The sequence below is a fragment of the Rattus norvegicus genome, chromosome 10 (genome assembly GCF_021556685.1).
Source record: "Rattus norvegicus strain SHRSP/BbbUtx chromosome 10, alternate assembly SHRSP_T2T, whole genome shotgun sequence".
NCBI lineage: Eukaryota > Metazoa > Chordata > Mammalia > Rodentia > Muridae > Rattus > Rattus norvegicus.
The window spans coordinates 10,247,987-10,264,766 of record NC_141543.1 but is presented as its reverse complement, the minus strand read 5'-3'; the positions used below and the strand labels follow the sequence as shown (position 1 = coordinate 10,264,766).

Below are 16,780 nucleotides of genomic sequence, written 5' to 3'. Positions count from 1 at the left end.
GACCTGTGTCATGCACTTAGCCTAGAGTTGTATGTGTAATCTGTCTCTGTAAGTTGTGTGGAGGAAACACTAGCATGTGGCATCAGAAAGACCTCCTAGGTGTGTGTGTGTGTGTGTGTGTGTGTGTGTGTGTGTGTGTGTGTGCGTGCGTGCACGTGCGCGTGCACTCCAGAGAAGCGGGAAGGGCTGAGAGATACCATTCACTCAGGTGAGAGGGGCTGTGTTTGGGTGAGAGGTCACAGTGCAGAGCCTGTGGGGGTGCGGTCCTTTCCCTGACTCTTACTTCACCTGACCACACAGGAGCCCTCAGAACTGGCCCAGGTGGTGCTTCTGCCAGCTCCCCTGCCTGCTGGCCTGGGTCCCTTCTTTCCCTGGGGAGGGAACCTTGCACTTTTGAGATGTATTTTACGTACATGGAGTTTTTGTTTCGGGTGCATATATGTCTGTGCATCACATGATTAAAGAGGCCAGAAGGGGGCATCAGATCATCTAGAGCTGCAGTTACAGGGAGTTGTGAGCTGCCATGCGGGTGCTGGGAGTCAAACCTGAGTCCTGTGGAAGAGCAGCCAGTGGCTCTTACTCAAGGAGCCCATTCATTCAGCTGAAAATCTCAAGCAGCTCAGGCCAGTCTTCACCTTGTTAGGACGCTGAGGGTGGTCCTCGGATTCGCTATCTTCCTGCCTCTAATTCCTGGTGCTGGGATTACAGGCGTGCAGCCACAGTGTGGTATGCACATGCAAGGTTAAATGGTTCTGGGGATCAAACTCAGAGTTCTCTGTGTGGACGGCAGGCTCTCTGCCAACCGAGACACATCCCCACGTTCTCCATTACATTTTTCTCTGCCTGTGTCTATCTAGCCGAGATCCTATCCTGTTTTTTCTTCCCTCAACTTCTTTATTTTTATTTTTTAAAGCTAGTCCAAATGACTGTGGTGGTTTGAATAAAAATGACCCCTACAGGCTCCTATATTGGAATGCTTAGTCACCACCAAGTTTGAAAGGATTAGAAGGATAAGGAGGTGTGGCCTTGTTGGAGCAAATGTGTCACTGGTAGAGGTTTCAAAAGCCCCTTACACCTCCCCCAACCCCCAGGGGGATCAGGATGTAGCGCTCAGCTATTTCTGTAGTGCCATGTCTGACCACATTCCCTGCCATGATAGTAACAGACTAAAAGTCTAAACAAGCCCTCAATTAAATGCTTTTTTTTTGTAAGAATTGCCTGATCATGATATCTCTTCACAGCAATGGAGCAGTGACTGAAACAAAAGTTGGTGCCAGGATTGGGGTTGTTGCTGTGACAGGCCTGACCATGCTGCTTATTGGTGGAATGTGCACTTTGGACTAGAAGAGCAGTTGAGTGCTTTAAATGGGCCTTCCTGGGCCATCCTAGTAGGAGCATGGAAGACAGCAGTGCTGAGAGTGATTCGAACTGTAGGTCCTGGCTTCAGAAGTTTCAGAGGGAAAGAATATTAGTAAGTGACTTAGAGATTACGCGCGCGTGCGTGTGTGTGTGTGTGTGTGTGCTATTTTGGCAAAGGATGTTGTTTGCTTTTTGCCCATGTCCTAAAAATCTGATTAAGGAGAAATGGAAGAGTTTTGGATTTATGTTGGAAGATAGGCTAGTATTAGTGGTCATTAGGACTCACTCTTAGATCTGTGACAAAAAGAAGCAAGCTGGACAAAGAGAGGTACAAAGGTTTGTTTTTTGTTTTTGTTTTTTCCTTTCTTTTTAAAGTGTTTGTTTGTTTATTTATTTATTTATTTATTTATTTATTTATTTATTATATATGAGTACACTGTAGCTGTCTTCAGACACACCAGAAGAGGGCATCAGATCCCATTATAGATGGTTGTGGGCCACCATGTGGTTGCTGGGATTTGAACTCAGGATCTCTGGAAGAGCAGTCATTGCTCTTAACCGCTGAGCCATCTCTCTAGTCCCCCAACATAACTTAGTCTTTCAGTTGTTGCCCATTTGACTCCTAGGATTGCCTGGGGCACTTCAAGCTCTTCAGCAGCATGCTTGGTCTCTATTTGCTCCTACACTACAGAGGAGGGAAGAGGGGGAGGGGAGGGGGGAGGGGACGGGACGGGACGGGACAGGGTGTTTCCATGTAGCTCTAGCTGGCTTAGGACTCACTGTGTAGCTCAGGCTGACCCCAAAATCTTAGCAATCCCCCTGGGATAGTTTACTGACTTAAACGTGCACCACCACGCCCAGCTTCTCCAATTCATGATGACAAAAAGCAAAGATAAGGAGTAAGAGCCAACTATGGTGGCCTATGCCTTTAATCCCAGCACAGGGGAAGCAGAGGCAGCAGGAGTCTCTGTGAGTTTCACGCTAGCCAGTGCCCCTGTGTTCAAAACAAACAAGCAAGCAAACAAACAAGTCAACAAGAAGTCTTCAGGGGTCTGGGGATGTATTTCCCTGGGGAGTGCTAGCCTAGCCTGCAGGAGACACATCAAGCCTGCTGTCCCAGTGTGCTACAGGTAGAATGGGGACCAGGATCATCCTCTGCCCAGCCTGGGCTAGATGAGACCACATCTCCAGAAAGATTCCATCTCCTGCTGCTTGCCCTTGGGAGGGGAATCAACCCTGGGTGTGAGGGTTACTGACACCTACTCCTGAGTAAGGCCCCTCAACTGTTCCTGAACCCTTATACTTGAGCACTGCGTGCTTCCCATGGGGACCCTGACCACCAGAGAGACAGGTGCTCTCTCTAGGAAACTAGATACATGTAAGAGGGATTCAGGGTGTAGCTTGGTGCTCCTTCCTTGGGAGCAATCCTCCTGTAGTTGTTTGATTGCATTGAAATTGTTTGTTTGGTTTTTGGTTTTTTGCTAGTACCTATCTGTGGCAGGCCTTCCCATTACAATATTTTACTAGTATGATACACAGTTAGCTATCGCTTTAGGTTGAGCAACCAGTACCATTCATAATGTGTGAGTAGCGCCTCTGTCCTGTTCTGAAAACGTGCTCATCTCCTAAGGGAAACCCTGAGTCCACAGAAGTTGTTCCATCTTTAGGCTCCAGAGTCTGTCTGGGTTTATCTGTCTGCTCTTTCCCAGCTTGAGGAGGACAGCTCAAGTCCCCACTTTCTCATTCTTGTCACCAAGGTGGCAGTAGGACATGGTTTGGATCTATCAGGGATCTAAACAGGACATTAAACCTTAAAGGACAGGGACAAGGGAAGGCCACAGGGTGCCATTTGAACTGGGTTTTGGCATTTTACATGGCCGTGTGATATCATGTGTGCAGTCTTGGGGGCATTCTCTGGGGTGCTGGGCATGGAACTCAGGAAAACCAGGAAAAGTGTTCCATCACAAGCCAAGCTGCTCTTAGCTGAAGTTGTCCCTGGAGGCGGCTGGAAGACCAGGGTTCACCTCTGGACTGTAACTGAGCAATGGCTTAGTGTTTGTCATGGGCTGTGGTTACAGGTGTGTTGCAGACAGATGTGGTAACAATGTAAGTTCTTCTCCCCCAGCCTTAGTTCTGTCTCTTGAGTGAGCTCTTTCCCCTTCTTGGTCAAGGATGGTGTAGACTAGTCATTTATTGACCTGGCCAACAGTTGTGACTTGGGGTAGTATTAACTTGATATTCTTCCTGTGTGGTTGTGATGCTGGGACCTGGAGGTCTCTTCTGGGCTCTGGTGTGTGTGTGTGTGTGTGTGTGTGTGTGTGTGTGTGTGTGTGTGTGTAGTTTGTTACTGTAGAAGGTGAGGAAACACCTTGTGTTGCTGCCTGCCAGTCTGTGCAGGATCCTTCTGTTTGGATACTGTAGGGCTAGTGCTTACAATATCATGCAGAAACCAGTGTCTAGAGAGGGGAAATGACTGCCCTGTCACATGGCCAGCAAGTGGCCTGGCTAGGATGAGGACTTATGTCTTGTGACTTCCCTGCTGAACGTTACTCCCTTCGCAGCCAGGGGCCTCTCTCTACTTCCCGCTGCTGGTAAGTGGCCTTGGAGTCACCTGTTTGTCCTGTTGGAGACTCTCCTGTATCTTCTCAGGCCTCAGATGGCCACAGGTGCCCTGCTGAGGTCAAGACAGTCTCACTGAGATTCATGTCTCGGAGACCAAAGCCAGGGAGTGAGCCTCTCAGCTTAGACCTGTTCAGCGTCAGGCATGTTTTCACAGGGTGCATGAGGACCTGAGTTCAGATACCCAGCTAGCACCATGGGAAAAGCCAGGAATGGTGAAGAATGCTCATAACCTAAGTACATGGGAGACAGCAATCGGTGGATCCCTGGCACTCACTGGGTGGCCAATCTGACTTAGTGCTAAGTGCTAAGTCCAGTGAGAGACCCTGCTCAAAACAATGAACAACAAATAAGCAAACCCAAGTAGATATGAGGACACTGTAGCTGTCCTCAGATACACCAGAAGAGGGCATCAGATCCCATTACAGATGGTTGTGAGCCACCATGTGGTTGCTGGGATTTGAACTCAGGACCTCTGGAAGAGCAGTCAGTGCTCTTAACCACTGCGCCATCTCTCCAGCCTTAGGTTGACCTTTGATGTCCTAATGCATATGCACATACGTGTACCTGAACATGCACAAATATACATGCCTACCCCAAGTGCACACAGTAGTAGTAGCTGACTAGTAGAATGCTGTCTAGTGAGATGGTAGAGATGTTTTTCTTTCTTTTTATTTGTTTTTTATTGTTTTTTAGCCTCATAAATTTCTGTTATGAGAAAAAAAACCAGTAGAAGCATTTTTAGGGTGAAGCTGTCATTTCTAGTTGTTGATGCCCAGTGTTGAGGAATTATAAGGTCTAGAACTTGGAAAAAGGAAGGAAGAAAGCCATACTTTCCTTTGGTTTCAGTGTTGGAGGGGGGCAGAGGCAAACCCTTCTGCTGAGAGAGAGCTGTGGAGAAGAGAAGCACAGGTGGGAAGGGTGTGCACTGTGTGAAGCGGATGTATTGGGGCCTCTGCACTGCCATGAGCTGTGCTACCAGACGCTCTTTTGCCTGGTGTAGGCTTGACCTTATCAAAGGCTCTTCTAGAAAAAGGACTTGTTGTCTTGAGTGTCTCTGTTTCGCCTCAAGGCCTGGAGGAAGGCAGCCATCTTGATGTGATTCTAGCACAGGCTTCCGAGGGGCAATGCTGTCCATCAAAATCATACTTGCACCAGTTAGTGTCCAGGTTAAATCGGATTCTCAGCCTGTAGACTTCTGGGAAGGACCCTCTGTGGCTGGCTGCTGTGCCAGTCTGTCTGATGGTCCTCCTGCCCACCCCCATCCCAGTAGACTTCTAGTCCTGTCTTACGGTCCTTCTACCTATCCCTTGTCCTTAGGCCTGGAAGACAGCAGCTGAGCTTGTCTTGCCTCAGCCTCTCCACTAACCGCTTGCTCTGCCTGGAACGGCCCTTCCATGTGTTTCCGTGGGCGCTGCTTTTCTTTATAAAGGCCTCAGCTCATGTGTCAGCGTGCAGAGAGCCCCTACGCTGTGCTGGCCTCTGACCTTTTCTGTCCTCTCATTGTCTCTCTCAGTGTGCTCACACACTGACTCTTCCTCTCAGTGTGCTCACACACTGACTCTTCCTAGCACATGTCAGCTCCATGAGAAGATGACTCCACACCGTTTCACTCCCAGCTCGCTCACACTCCTCCTGCTGTCTCAGGACAGAAGCCCTGGTGAGCAACTCCATCCCCGTTCAGAGCGCCTGCTCTGTGGTTGGGGCATTGTCATCCTCAGACTTCACTTCCTTGAGGTGCTACCCTGTCCATTACGGTCATCTATACATCTGTTCGTGGGCTGTCTGTTGCTAAAGGTCCTCTTCGGCAGACCTTTTTAATCAAAATTCTGTGTGTGTTTTGTTCTTGTGGGAATTATTTGGGAATTTATTTGACTGCAAAAAAATAACTCAAGCGCCTATGTGGGCTTGGTCCTGTGTGGTTTTTGACTGGTGAGGGTTATTTGTGGTATTGGCTTGGCAGCTCAGCGCACCCAGGAGGGCACCTTTGTGATTCTCTTGGCTTTTCCTCCAGGTATGTCATTTAATGGGCAAAGGGTGCTCTGTTCATCCAAATGCTTAAGACTCAGGCATGAGGGTGGAGGAAGGTGTGAGGCCCTTCCTTCCCTTTCACAAGGCGCAACCTACCAGAGCCTTCAAGCACACTCCCGCCTGATTCTCATCGGCCAAGCTATTGGTGCTTGTTTATTTTTGAGACAAGGTCTCACGTAATCCAGAGTGACCTCCAATTCCCCGTGTAGCTGAGGATGAACTTGAACACCCCATCATCCTGTGTCTGCCGTCCAAGACCGGCATTACAAGTGTGCCTACCATTCTGGTTCATGAAGTGCTGAACCCAGGGCTCCATGCATAATAGACAAGCTTTCTACCAACTGGGCCACACCCCTAGACATCCCTGACTGACTCTGTAAGGTCAGCCTTGGCAGGGAAAGAACTAAGACTGTCTAAGGACAGGGCTTGCCGTCCTGGGGACTTAGATGCTATTTTATACTTCTGGGTGTCAAGGGGGAATCCCTACTCTCCAGGATACATTTGACAATGTGTGAGGTCAACTTGGTTTTGTGTTTGTTGCTAATGGCGCCCAGTGAGTAGACACTGTTGAATCTCCTGCACTAGCAGTAGGATCACAGCAGAGAAGGGAGACCGTTCAGGACACACTCATTAAGTCTGGGGAAACGGTTTTCCTCTGATGGAGCACATTGCGATCATTGCCATAGATTGCTGGTGCCTGACCTGGCTACTGATTTTGTTAAAGATGTTTATGGATAGCCATACTCTATCATGTCAGATGTCAGAAACTTTTTTTTTTTTTTAATTAAAGATAGGGTCTTTCAGTCCTGGATATCCTGGACCTTGCTAGCTTTGTAAACCAGGTGTCCTCAAACTTGCAGAAATCCTTCTGCCTCTTCCTGGGGAGTGCTGGGATTAAAGGCGTGTGCCACTGTGCTCAGCATCCGTGTCAGAAAGTCTTAGAGTCTGCTTGTCAGAGAGAAGTAATTAAACCCCATTGCATTTTAGGGCTGCAGAACGATGACAGAAGGCAGTTCCTGCTGGAGCGGCTGCTGGATGCAGTGAAGCAGGTAAGGATGCACAGCACAGCCTTTTGTGTGAGTGTCCAAAGTCTGCTCTGCCCTTTTATGTGCACAGGCTTATTTTGTGTCGGGAATGGTTTTGTGTGTTTGCTTGTTTTGGGACTGGGTGTTACCACCAGGTTGTCCAGGCTGACCTAGAACTCTTGCTTCAGCCTCCCATCCTACATTACAGGTATATACCACCATGTCCAGATGTAGTTGAGAATGGCTGAGCAGACTTCTCCTTAGGGAATGACAGAGCAGGGAAGGAAGTCTTTGGTGTGGGGGTCCAGAGTTTTCAGGGGACTCCATCCTTCAGATTGACCTGTCTTCATTGCAGAGTTTGGTTCCCAGCAGATTTGTTTAGGGCAGCTCTTCAGAGGTGCTGGCTTGCATTTAGGACCCTAAAAGTGCCAACACAAGACCTGAGGCCCAAGGCCACACCCAGGAGCTTACATTGCTAGCAGCTGTGCTGGCGTCTGGCTAGGCAGCAGCAGCTGTTGATGCTGGCTGTGGTGCTGGCTTATCCGACACTGTAATGTTTGCTGCCATCACGTGCCCACCTTGTGCCTGGCTCTCTGTGAGTGCTTTCAGTGAAGTCTTTCAGCACTTGCTGGAGGAGTTCCTGTGATTGTTTTCACTGTAGAGATCAAGGCACTGAGACTACAAGATCAGCAACTCACTTAAGCTGTCACAGTAAGCAGGAGGGCTGGATCCAAACCTGAGAATTTAACGAGCCCCTCTTTAGGAAGAGAATATTGATATTTGTTTCTACGTCATTGTAAGGAGGGAGATAGTTTAACAGGTTGTGGGTTAAATGTTGAAGTGGGCTCAGAGAATCCAGTGTCTGCCCAAAACTTGAGGGAGCCTGATGTGATGAATGGGCCCAGGCAGTTCTATCTCTTTTCAGCTGCCAGACTTTCTGAGTGCCCCTTTGTGGTTAGATTTTAAACTTGATACAGGTTAGAGTCTTCTGGGAAGAGGAATCTCCATAGGAAAAAAATGGCTCCTTCAAATTGACTGAAGGCAAATTGGGAGGGTGTTTTCTTGATTAATCATTGATGTGGGAGGGCCGAGCTCACAGTGGGCAGATGGCACCCTAGGGCAGGACATATGGAGTAGGCCAGTGAGCAGTGCTCCTCCATGGCTGCTGCTTCACTTCCTGCCCTGCCTTCCTCCATGAGGCACGGTGATGAGGAGGAATAGGATGAAGCAAACCCTTTCTTCGCAAGTTGCTTTTGGTCAAGGTGTTTTTTTTTTTTTTTTCTTTTTCTCTTTTTCTTTTTTCTTTTTTTAGGAGCTGGGGACCGAACCTAGGGCCTTGTGCTTGCTAGGCAAGCGCTCTACCACTGAGCTAAATCCCCAACCCCAAGGTGTTCTTAAACCTAAGACAGTCCTCCTTTTCCCTGGACTCTGACTTTTCCTCTGCACAGGGATGCTGGGAGAACTGCATTGTTAACATTGGCGGAGTTTGGTTTGTGTTTAATCTGGAGAATGAAGGAAGGGGCAGGGCAGGGAAGTGGATCCAGTGGCTTCCATGGGGCACTTAGACACAAACGGGGGCTTCTGCTCAGAGCTGCTGAGTTATTTTGATGAGTTGAACTGTTATATTTATCTTATATAACAGCCAGCTTTATTGATATTTATTGATATAGCTATCATTTACCTATAATTAAAAAGTATGTGTGGTGTGTACTGTGTCTGGATAACAGTGTCCTTTTTAGATTATATGTAATTTTTAACCTAAATCTATGTATCATGTAAGTCTGCTATCCATAAGCAGAGACTCTTTGTCTTTACCCTGAATAGTGTCCTGGTGATCTTAGCTCTTGGGAAGCTGAGGCAGAAGGACCGCTGTACATTCGGTCAGGGCTACAGAGGGAGGCCAGCTCAGAGCAAACAACAATGAAAGAGGCAATGGGTGATGGTGAAGGTTGGGGCACTTTATGGCTGAAGATGGTCAGGGCAAGCTTTATAGGTCTGTTTTGTGAAAGGTGGCTTCCCCATCCACTCAGCCTGGCAGAACTACTCATCACTGAGTCCACTGGTCTGAAGGCTCCCCCAGGCAGCTGTCACACACTCACCCTTTGACACAGTTTGCCCCCTTTGCGGCTCACCGGCACAGAGGCATAGAAGTTCTCAGGCCATCAGCAAGAGCTGCGTATCCAGCTGCTGCTGCTGCTGCTGCCGCAGCCACTTTCTGAGTAGCTGTAGGTGCCTGCATTCCTGTCTGCCCAGTTCACTCACTTCTTGGAGTGAAGAGGGAGACCTGAGGATGCTGTGCTGGCTTCTTACCTCTGTGAAGCACCAGGGCCTGGGCCATCTGACTTTTCCAAGGCCCTTCTGGCTTCTGTCCCTGCCGTATGTATCTGAAGCCCCGAGGCTGCTCTGTGATGTCTACCATTTCAGCCGTCAGCCCGCCTCAGCAGTCTCTTTCTCTGCAGTGCCAGATCCGCTTTGGAGGGAGAAAGGAGATCGCCTCAGACTCAGACAGCAGGTGAGTGTGTCACTCCTTTGTCCTCCTCCTCCCTTCTTAAATCTTTTATTTAGTTTTACTACGTAGCCCATGCTGTTCTTTAAAAAAAAAAAATCTTCTAAAAATTTATTATAGTGTGTGTGAGTGCAAGTGCTCATGAGCACAGTACATGTGTGGAAGTCAGAGGACAGCTTCCGGGAGCTGGTTCTCTCCTTTCATTGGCATGTGGGGTGGTCAGACTCAGGTGGACAGGCTTAAGTGGCAAGTGTCTTTACCCGCTGACCCATCTCACCCTTCCCCTCCACTGTTAATGGATTCAGCCTCCTGCTGCCTTAGCTCTCCCAGCCCTGGGTCTGCAGACATGTGTCACCATGCCTAGCTAATAGGTCATTTTCAAAACCTTTTCACCATTAAGGAAAACGTGCCAAGAAATAGATGCTGCTGTGTCTGTCTCTGCAGCCAGGAGGGACAGTGACAGCTTCCACTGCGGATGAACAGCACCGCCTATTGATATGCGCCTATTGATATGCTTCTAATTTCCTATCTTCTCCTTCTAGAAGCCTGTTCTACTCGAAGGACCTTTCTATGTAAAGTTATCTCCATGATGACTTACAGTTGGGAAGACTCAGAAACCTAAACATTCAGTGATTAGAAAATAGGTGATCGGGTATAGCACGTCTGTAAGACGGAGTGGTGTTCCAACCAGGGCTGGCGTCTCAGCTCTGTTGTGAGTTCAAGGCCAACATAGGCAGCTTAGCCCCTGTCACACAAACCAAACCAAACCAAGTCGCCCCCCTCCCCCTCCCCCACCCCCACCAGCAACAAGAATAACAACAAAAATAGCCTGGTGTTAGACCACAATTCTAGCATATATGAGACCTTGTGCTCAATTTCTAACTCCATACACATATCAAAGAAGCAAAAAATGGTATTCATAGAATTTCCTTTAGGTAGGAAGTGCATGCATATGTAGCAATTTCAAACTTCTGCATGTAGGGCCCATGAGGTGGCTCATCAGGTAAAGGCACCTGCCACACCCCAGATGACACATCCTAAGGACCCACAAGGTGGAAGGAGAGAATCCACTCCTGCAGATTGTCCTCTGACTGACACGCATCTGCCATCTGCCATGGCATGTGTGCACCTGTGGACACAGACAGACAGACATAGTAAAGTGTGATAGAAATGTTTGTAGTAGACATACATATGCCATAGCAGTGACGAGTTATAAAAGCATATGATTACACATTGATGTGAAACAACGATTGCAGAGAAAACTCACTCCCCACCCCCAAAGTCACCAAGGTCTGACCATGAGTGCTTTCAGGATACCAACAGGATTTTAATGTTAACTGATATTTGTTCAATATATTTAATATACTTCACCACGTGTCCTTTTACGGTGAGAGAGAGCCCTTCAGCTTATGTGCGGCCCAGGAGAGGCTAACACACTGTCCACATCTCTCATGTTGGCTGGTTAAGTGCACGTGGCCCAGCTGAGGTCACAGGTGTCCAGTCTTCCTGGAATTGCGCTGTGATGTCACATGCCCTGTGGCCCAGGAACAGGCCAGAGGACATTCTTCCTTAGCTCCCATCCTGTGAGCCTGGCTTCCCCTTTCCCATTGTTGTCTCCTCCTTTCTCTGTGAAACCTTACCAGCACAAGCCATGCACAGAGGCCAGTGCACAATCAGTGCTGCCTTCCTCTCTCCCTTCCTCAGTTTCCCTTTGCTCCACTGAACATCCAACAGGCTGTGCACCTTCGTGTTTTGCTGCATCTCTCCTCTGTCTTCCGCCCTCCTACTGCCAGCTCGGAGCCCACATGTGTATTTGGCTGTATTGATTGTTGGTGCATCTGCACAGCTGACGGCTTGTCCCTCCTTATCTCTAATGCTGGCCTCCTGGGCCCAGGAATGCCTTGTGCTCCCCACACACCCAGGGAGCTGTCTGGAAATGCTTGAGTAGCCCATCCCCACAGCTGAGCTTAGCAGATTTCTTCATGCACAGCCATAGCACCTAAACGGTGTTCTGGAAAGATCCTGTATCCCAAGGAATGTGTGCCCCATTGCCCTGTAGTAGGTGTTCAGTGTCCACAACATCTCCATGCCTGTGAGCTTTGAGGGTGAAGGGTTGTTTCTTTTTACTTATTTATTTAGTGTATGTAGTATGTGTGCACTGAAGACCATTTGTAGGAGTCAGTCCTTTCCTTCCACAGTGGGTTCTGGGTATTGAACTTGTGTTGTCAGACTTGGTGGCGAGCACCTTTACTAGCTAAGCCATCTTTCAGCCCTTGTTTTATTTATTTATTTTAAATCTTTGAAAATTAATTTATTTAGATTTATTTACTCTATATGAATGTTTTACCTTCATGTATACATGTGTATCATGTGTGTGTGCCTGTTGTTTTCAGAGGTCAGAAGAGAGTTGACCGAACTAGAGTTAAGAATGATTATGAGCCGCATGTTGGTGCTGGGAACTGAATCCTGGTCCTCTGTAAGAAAAACAAGTGCTCTTAACTGCTGAGCCATCGCCCTAGGTCCCTGCTACTCCTCGTGTTCCTTTTATGATAAGGTCTTGCTATATAGCTCAGTGTGGCCTTGAACTTGTACCTTCGCCGTGTTGCCCAGGCCTGTTGAGCCTGCCAGACTTTAGAGTGTGGGTTGTGTTTTGACATTGTACTTACATAGTGTTAACTGATGTTTTCCCTCAAGGTCTGATAAAGGATCTACCCTTCGTCAGAACAGGGGTCCTCATTCTGGAACTTAAGGTCTACCTGCATCAGAAGGGCCTGAAGGATTGTAAATTCATGATGGTAATTTCAGATTCCAACCTAGGTCTACAGATGTGAGCAGAGCATTTGCTTGGAGAGCACTTGCTTGGCCAGAACTCTGTCTCCTCTTGTCCTATTACCCTAGTGCAGGGAATCACAGGCGTGATCACAGAAGTTGTGTTTTCAGTAAACATTACTTTAAAAGAATAACAGGAGAGCTGGGCGTGGCGATCCCAGCCTGTGGGAGGTGGAGGCAGGAGGATTTTTAGTTTAAGTTATTTTGGCTAGATTGCAAGTTCAAAACCAGTTTGGGCTATGTGAAGCCATGTCTCAAAAAACAAATAGACTACAGGAAGCAGTTACAAACTGGTGAGTCTTGTGAACTCGAAGCTTCTGTCTAGTACTTGTTCTGAGTCATGGCCTGGTGTGCAGAGTTAATTAACAAGTGCTTATCCCATCCTGACCAGGGTGTCCTGTCTGTGTAATGTGTGTGCACATGCATGTGTATTTACTTTTCTTCATCTTTGAGTACAACACCATTTGTAGGAGTTGATAGAGTACATTTCCTGAGGGGCATCTGAACACATCAGATGAATATGTTCCTATGTAACAGCTGCACTCTTTTCTTTTCTTTTCTTTTCTTTTCTTCCTTCCTTCCTTTCTAAAGATTTATTTATTTATTTATTTATTTATTTATTTATTTATTTATTGTATATGAGTACACTGTAGCTGTCTTCAGACACACCAGAGGGCACCGGATCCCATTAGAGATGGTTGTGAGATACTGGGATTTGAACTCAGGACCTCTGGAAGAATAGTTAGTGCTCTTAACTGCTGAGCCATCTCTTCAGCCCAGCTGCACCTTTTCTTATGTGAAATCTTTCTTTTTTTAAAAGATTTATTTATTTATTATATGTAAGTGCACTGTAGCTGTCTTCAGACACACAAGAAGAGGGCATCAGATCCCATTACAGATGGTTGTGAGCCACCATGTGGTTGCTGGGAATTGAACTCAGGACCTCTAGAAGAGCAGTCAGTGCTCTTAACCACTGAGCCATCTCTCCAGCCCTCTTATGTGAAATCTTAACTTAATTTTTTGCTGTCGAGAAGGCTCAGGACTCTGGCTTGTGACCCCTGATGACCTGAATTTGACCCCAGGAATCCAAATGCTAAAAAAGAGAGAACAAATTCTCAAAATTGTCCTTCTATCTCCACATGCTTGCCATGGCAAGTGTGTGCCTGCCTGCCTGCCTGCCTACCTACCTACCTACACACACACACACACACACACACACACACACACACACACACACACACAGAGTACATTCTTTTCAAAGATATTGTTGGTTAGTAGAATTAAAAAAGTTAATTCCTGGGCTGGAGAGATGGCTCAGCAGTTTAAAGCACTTAGTGCTTTTTCAGAGGACCCAAGTTTGATTCCCAGCACCTAGGTCAGGTGACTCATATATATGCCTATAACTTCAGTACTAGGGGATCTGGTATCCTCTCCTCTGTTAGGTACCAGGTACACACACACACGTTCTGAAAAGTCTGACTCCCTCCATCCCAGCTGTGATGAGGCACGGAGAGTACTGGCCTTCACTGGCTGCTGCTTGGCTGCTGTGTTCCCAGAGAGGGGAGATAACAGTGTGCCAGGCAGTGTTTTGTCAGTGTCACAGCTCCTGTGACAGGCCTTCCAGGAGAAGGACTCTAAAAGAGGACACTTTGGCTGGTGGCTTCAGAGATAACAGTTTCCAGTGGCTGTATCTGGGGCATGGGGTACAAGCTGCTCACACCTGAGCTGGGAAGCAGAAAGGTCCCTGAGAAGGGACAAGGGGCTTGGTGCATGCTTCAAAGGCTGCCCCAGTGATCTCCATTCTCCAACTAGGCCCTGCTGCCTAAGGTTTCTGTGATCTCCCAATAGTGCTACCATTAGTGATCAGTGCTTTGACAAGGTCACAGCCTATTTGATCCATTCAATTCCCAGAAGTCCTAGGGCATCTGCGCCTTGGGGATCATGTCTAAACATGACACTTAGACATTGTGGATATGTTAGGATTAGAGTTGGGCCCAGCATCTTGAGCTCTTCTGTATCACCCGGCTCTACATCTGTGACTTCAACTGCAGACAAAAATATTAGAAAGGCAGGGAATACAGCTCAGTGGTAGAGTGTGTGCTTATTTGTGCAAGGTCTTGAGTTCTATTCCCAGCAAAGCATCTGTACTGAACATAGGCATGCTCAGTAACAACTGTTTGTCCAGCATTTACATTTAGTGGGTATTATAAACAATTCAGAGAAGATTTGAAGTTCACGGGAAGCTGTGCAAAGGTAACACACAGTCACTACACCAGCCTATATGAGGGCCTAGAGTGTCATGTATTTCTACAACCACAGGATCCTGGGAATGGCCCGTCACAAATACTGAGGGGTGATAATGTAGCATTGTCTCTCTGTAGTGCCCACTTAGTGATCAGGTTGATTTTGAAGCTGGGGTTTTAAAAGCCTTACCTTCTCCCATAGGGTATCCTCCTCATTTCTAAGTTCTGGCGTCATTTACAAGATGCATGGTTGCAGGTAGCCACCTTCACGGTCTGTTCTTGTGATGTGCTTCACCTCCAGAGGGAATGCTGGCTGTCATGGTGAGACAGCAGTCTCGCAGCTGCTTCCAGGTCTCCACTGCTGGTTTCTCTTTTGAACTTTAATTCACAAACATATCTTTCCCTTTTCTACCTTTGTAGCCATATCCTCAGTATGCTTGCCTGACACAGAACATTCTCTGTCTTTCTCTGGAGCTCCTCCCTAACATTCCCCAGCACCAAACATGCTAGCTTTATTAGACCTCAACTCAGAAGGCTCGACTTCCTTCTCTCGGTCTTCATCACCTTCCTCCTGGCATCTGCCAACATCTACAGCTAATAAAGTCATCTGAGGCGTCAAAACAGCAGGGCAGTTCTAAACAGGTGATGAGTTACCTTTCCACGTGTGACAGAACTGCCCAGATGTGGGTTCTCTGCCACCTGTCTGCTATGCCCTGTCACACACCCCAGTCAGGGAACTCAATGAGGTCAGTGCTGTTGCTGAACTCTGTCTGGGACTCCAGCTTATGAGATTGTGCACCTCAGGTTGGACATTCCCTCCTAAATTACTTTACTCGGAAACACCTTCACAGGTACACCGAGAGGTGCGTTTCCATACTGGCTCTAAATCTAGTCACGTTGACAGTGAGGATTAGTTATAACCAGGGGTGGTGTAGCTGGATTGCAGTAAGCTCTTAATTCCCTTGACTGGTTGTTGACACTCAAGGTCCAGTTAGGAACCATGCCCTTCTCTGTGACCCCAGGCTCTTACCTGGCTTACCCAGCTTGAGCAATTCATGGGCCTTGTTGATTGTGAGGAGTGTCCAATGGGGGGATGTTCATTTCATGTCACATCTGAGGAACCCTTACCCTTTGGGAATACAGGCAGTGCTTGCCCACCTGCCATTCAGCTTATGACAGCTGTCCATCACACAGTGATGTAGGAAGTGGACTGCAAGAAGACAGAACAGAAATGGATTATAAACTTTGAAGATGTTTGCTTTGGCTCTCAGGAATGATGGATGTTGGAAAACTTTCCATGTGACTCCAGGCATTTCGTATTTGTGTGTGTGTGTGTGTGTGTGTGTGTGTGTGTGTGTGTCTGTCTGTCTGTCTGTCTGTCTGTGTGTGTCTGTGTGTGTTTTAATGGAAAAACAAGTGATCACTGCTGCTTCTTTCTCTAGTGCTGGGCAAAGAACTTTGGGGCCCCACACATTCCAGCAAGTGGGCTCTAACTCCAAGTCATTCCCAGCCCTAATACAGCTTCTTGAGTAGGTCTCTTCTCACATTAGTCTTATCTAGGTCTTTTAGAGCCAGAATCTTCTAGGGGGACAGTAGAGGATTAGAAGGGACTTGGAATTTTAATTTTTTAATTTATTCTTTGACAATTTCATAGAAGTATGAAGTGGATTTCTTATCTCCCTTCTTTCTTCCCTCTGTCCTTGACTTTGACCTTCTTACCCACCCTTGTTCTTCCTATCTCCCCACTTCTTTCTGTTTTTTGTTTGTTTTGTTTCAAGACAAGGTCAAGTTTTGGCTGGCCTGGAATTCAATCTCTAGACTAGGCCGTCCTTGAACTCACAGAGATCCATCTAACTTTCTCACAGGAGAGCTGGAATTAAAGGTGCCCCACTGCACCTGGCTTAACAAGTCTCTTAAAAGTGTGAAGCTTATTTTTTTTTTTTTTCTTTTTTTCGGAGCTGGGGATCGAACCCAGGGCCTTGAGCTTGCTAGGCAAGCACTCTACTGCTGAGCTAAATCCCCAACCCCCCCCCACAGCCTTTATATACCGTAAATAGCTCAATTGTTGTGCCATTTCCTAACCTCCATATCTACCCTCTGATATCCCCAAGTTATTACTTACTAATATTCCATCTCTGCTGCCTTAGACCCAGTTGGGGGGCCCTCGT

General features: G+C 47.4%; 1 protein-coding gene across 11 annotated transcripts in view; it reads left to right on the top strand.

The window, feature by feature from the left end:
* Positions 1-16,780, top strand: part of Snx29 (sorting nexin 29) — a 413,834-nt gene that overhangs the window by 9,530 nt on the left and 387,524 nt on the right. For 6 of the 11 annotated variants that reach the window (XM_087574446.1, NM_001109526.2, XM_087574447.1 and 3 more), the window contains exons 2-3: positions 6,997-7,058; positions 9,494-9,546. In XM_087574446.1, the coding sequence (XP_087430572.1) occupies positions 6,997-7,058; positions 9,494-9,546 (115 nt within the window). Of the gene's footprint in view, positions 1-6,996; positions 7,059-9,493; positions 9,547-16,780 lie in introns of those variants that run through there. The other 5 variants (XM_087574449.1, XM_087574448.1, XM_087574452.1 and 2 more) reach the window with 2 other exon arrangements.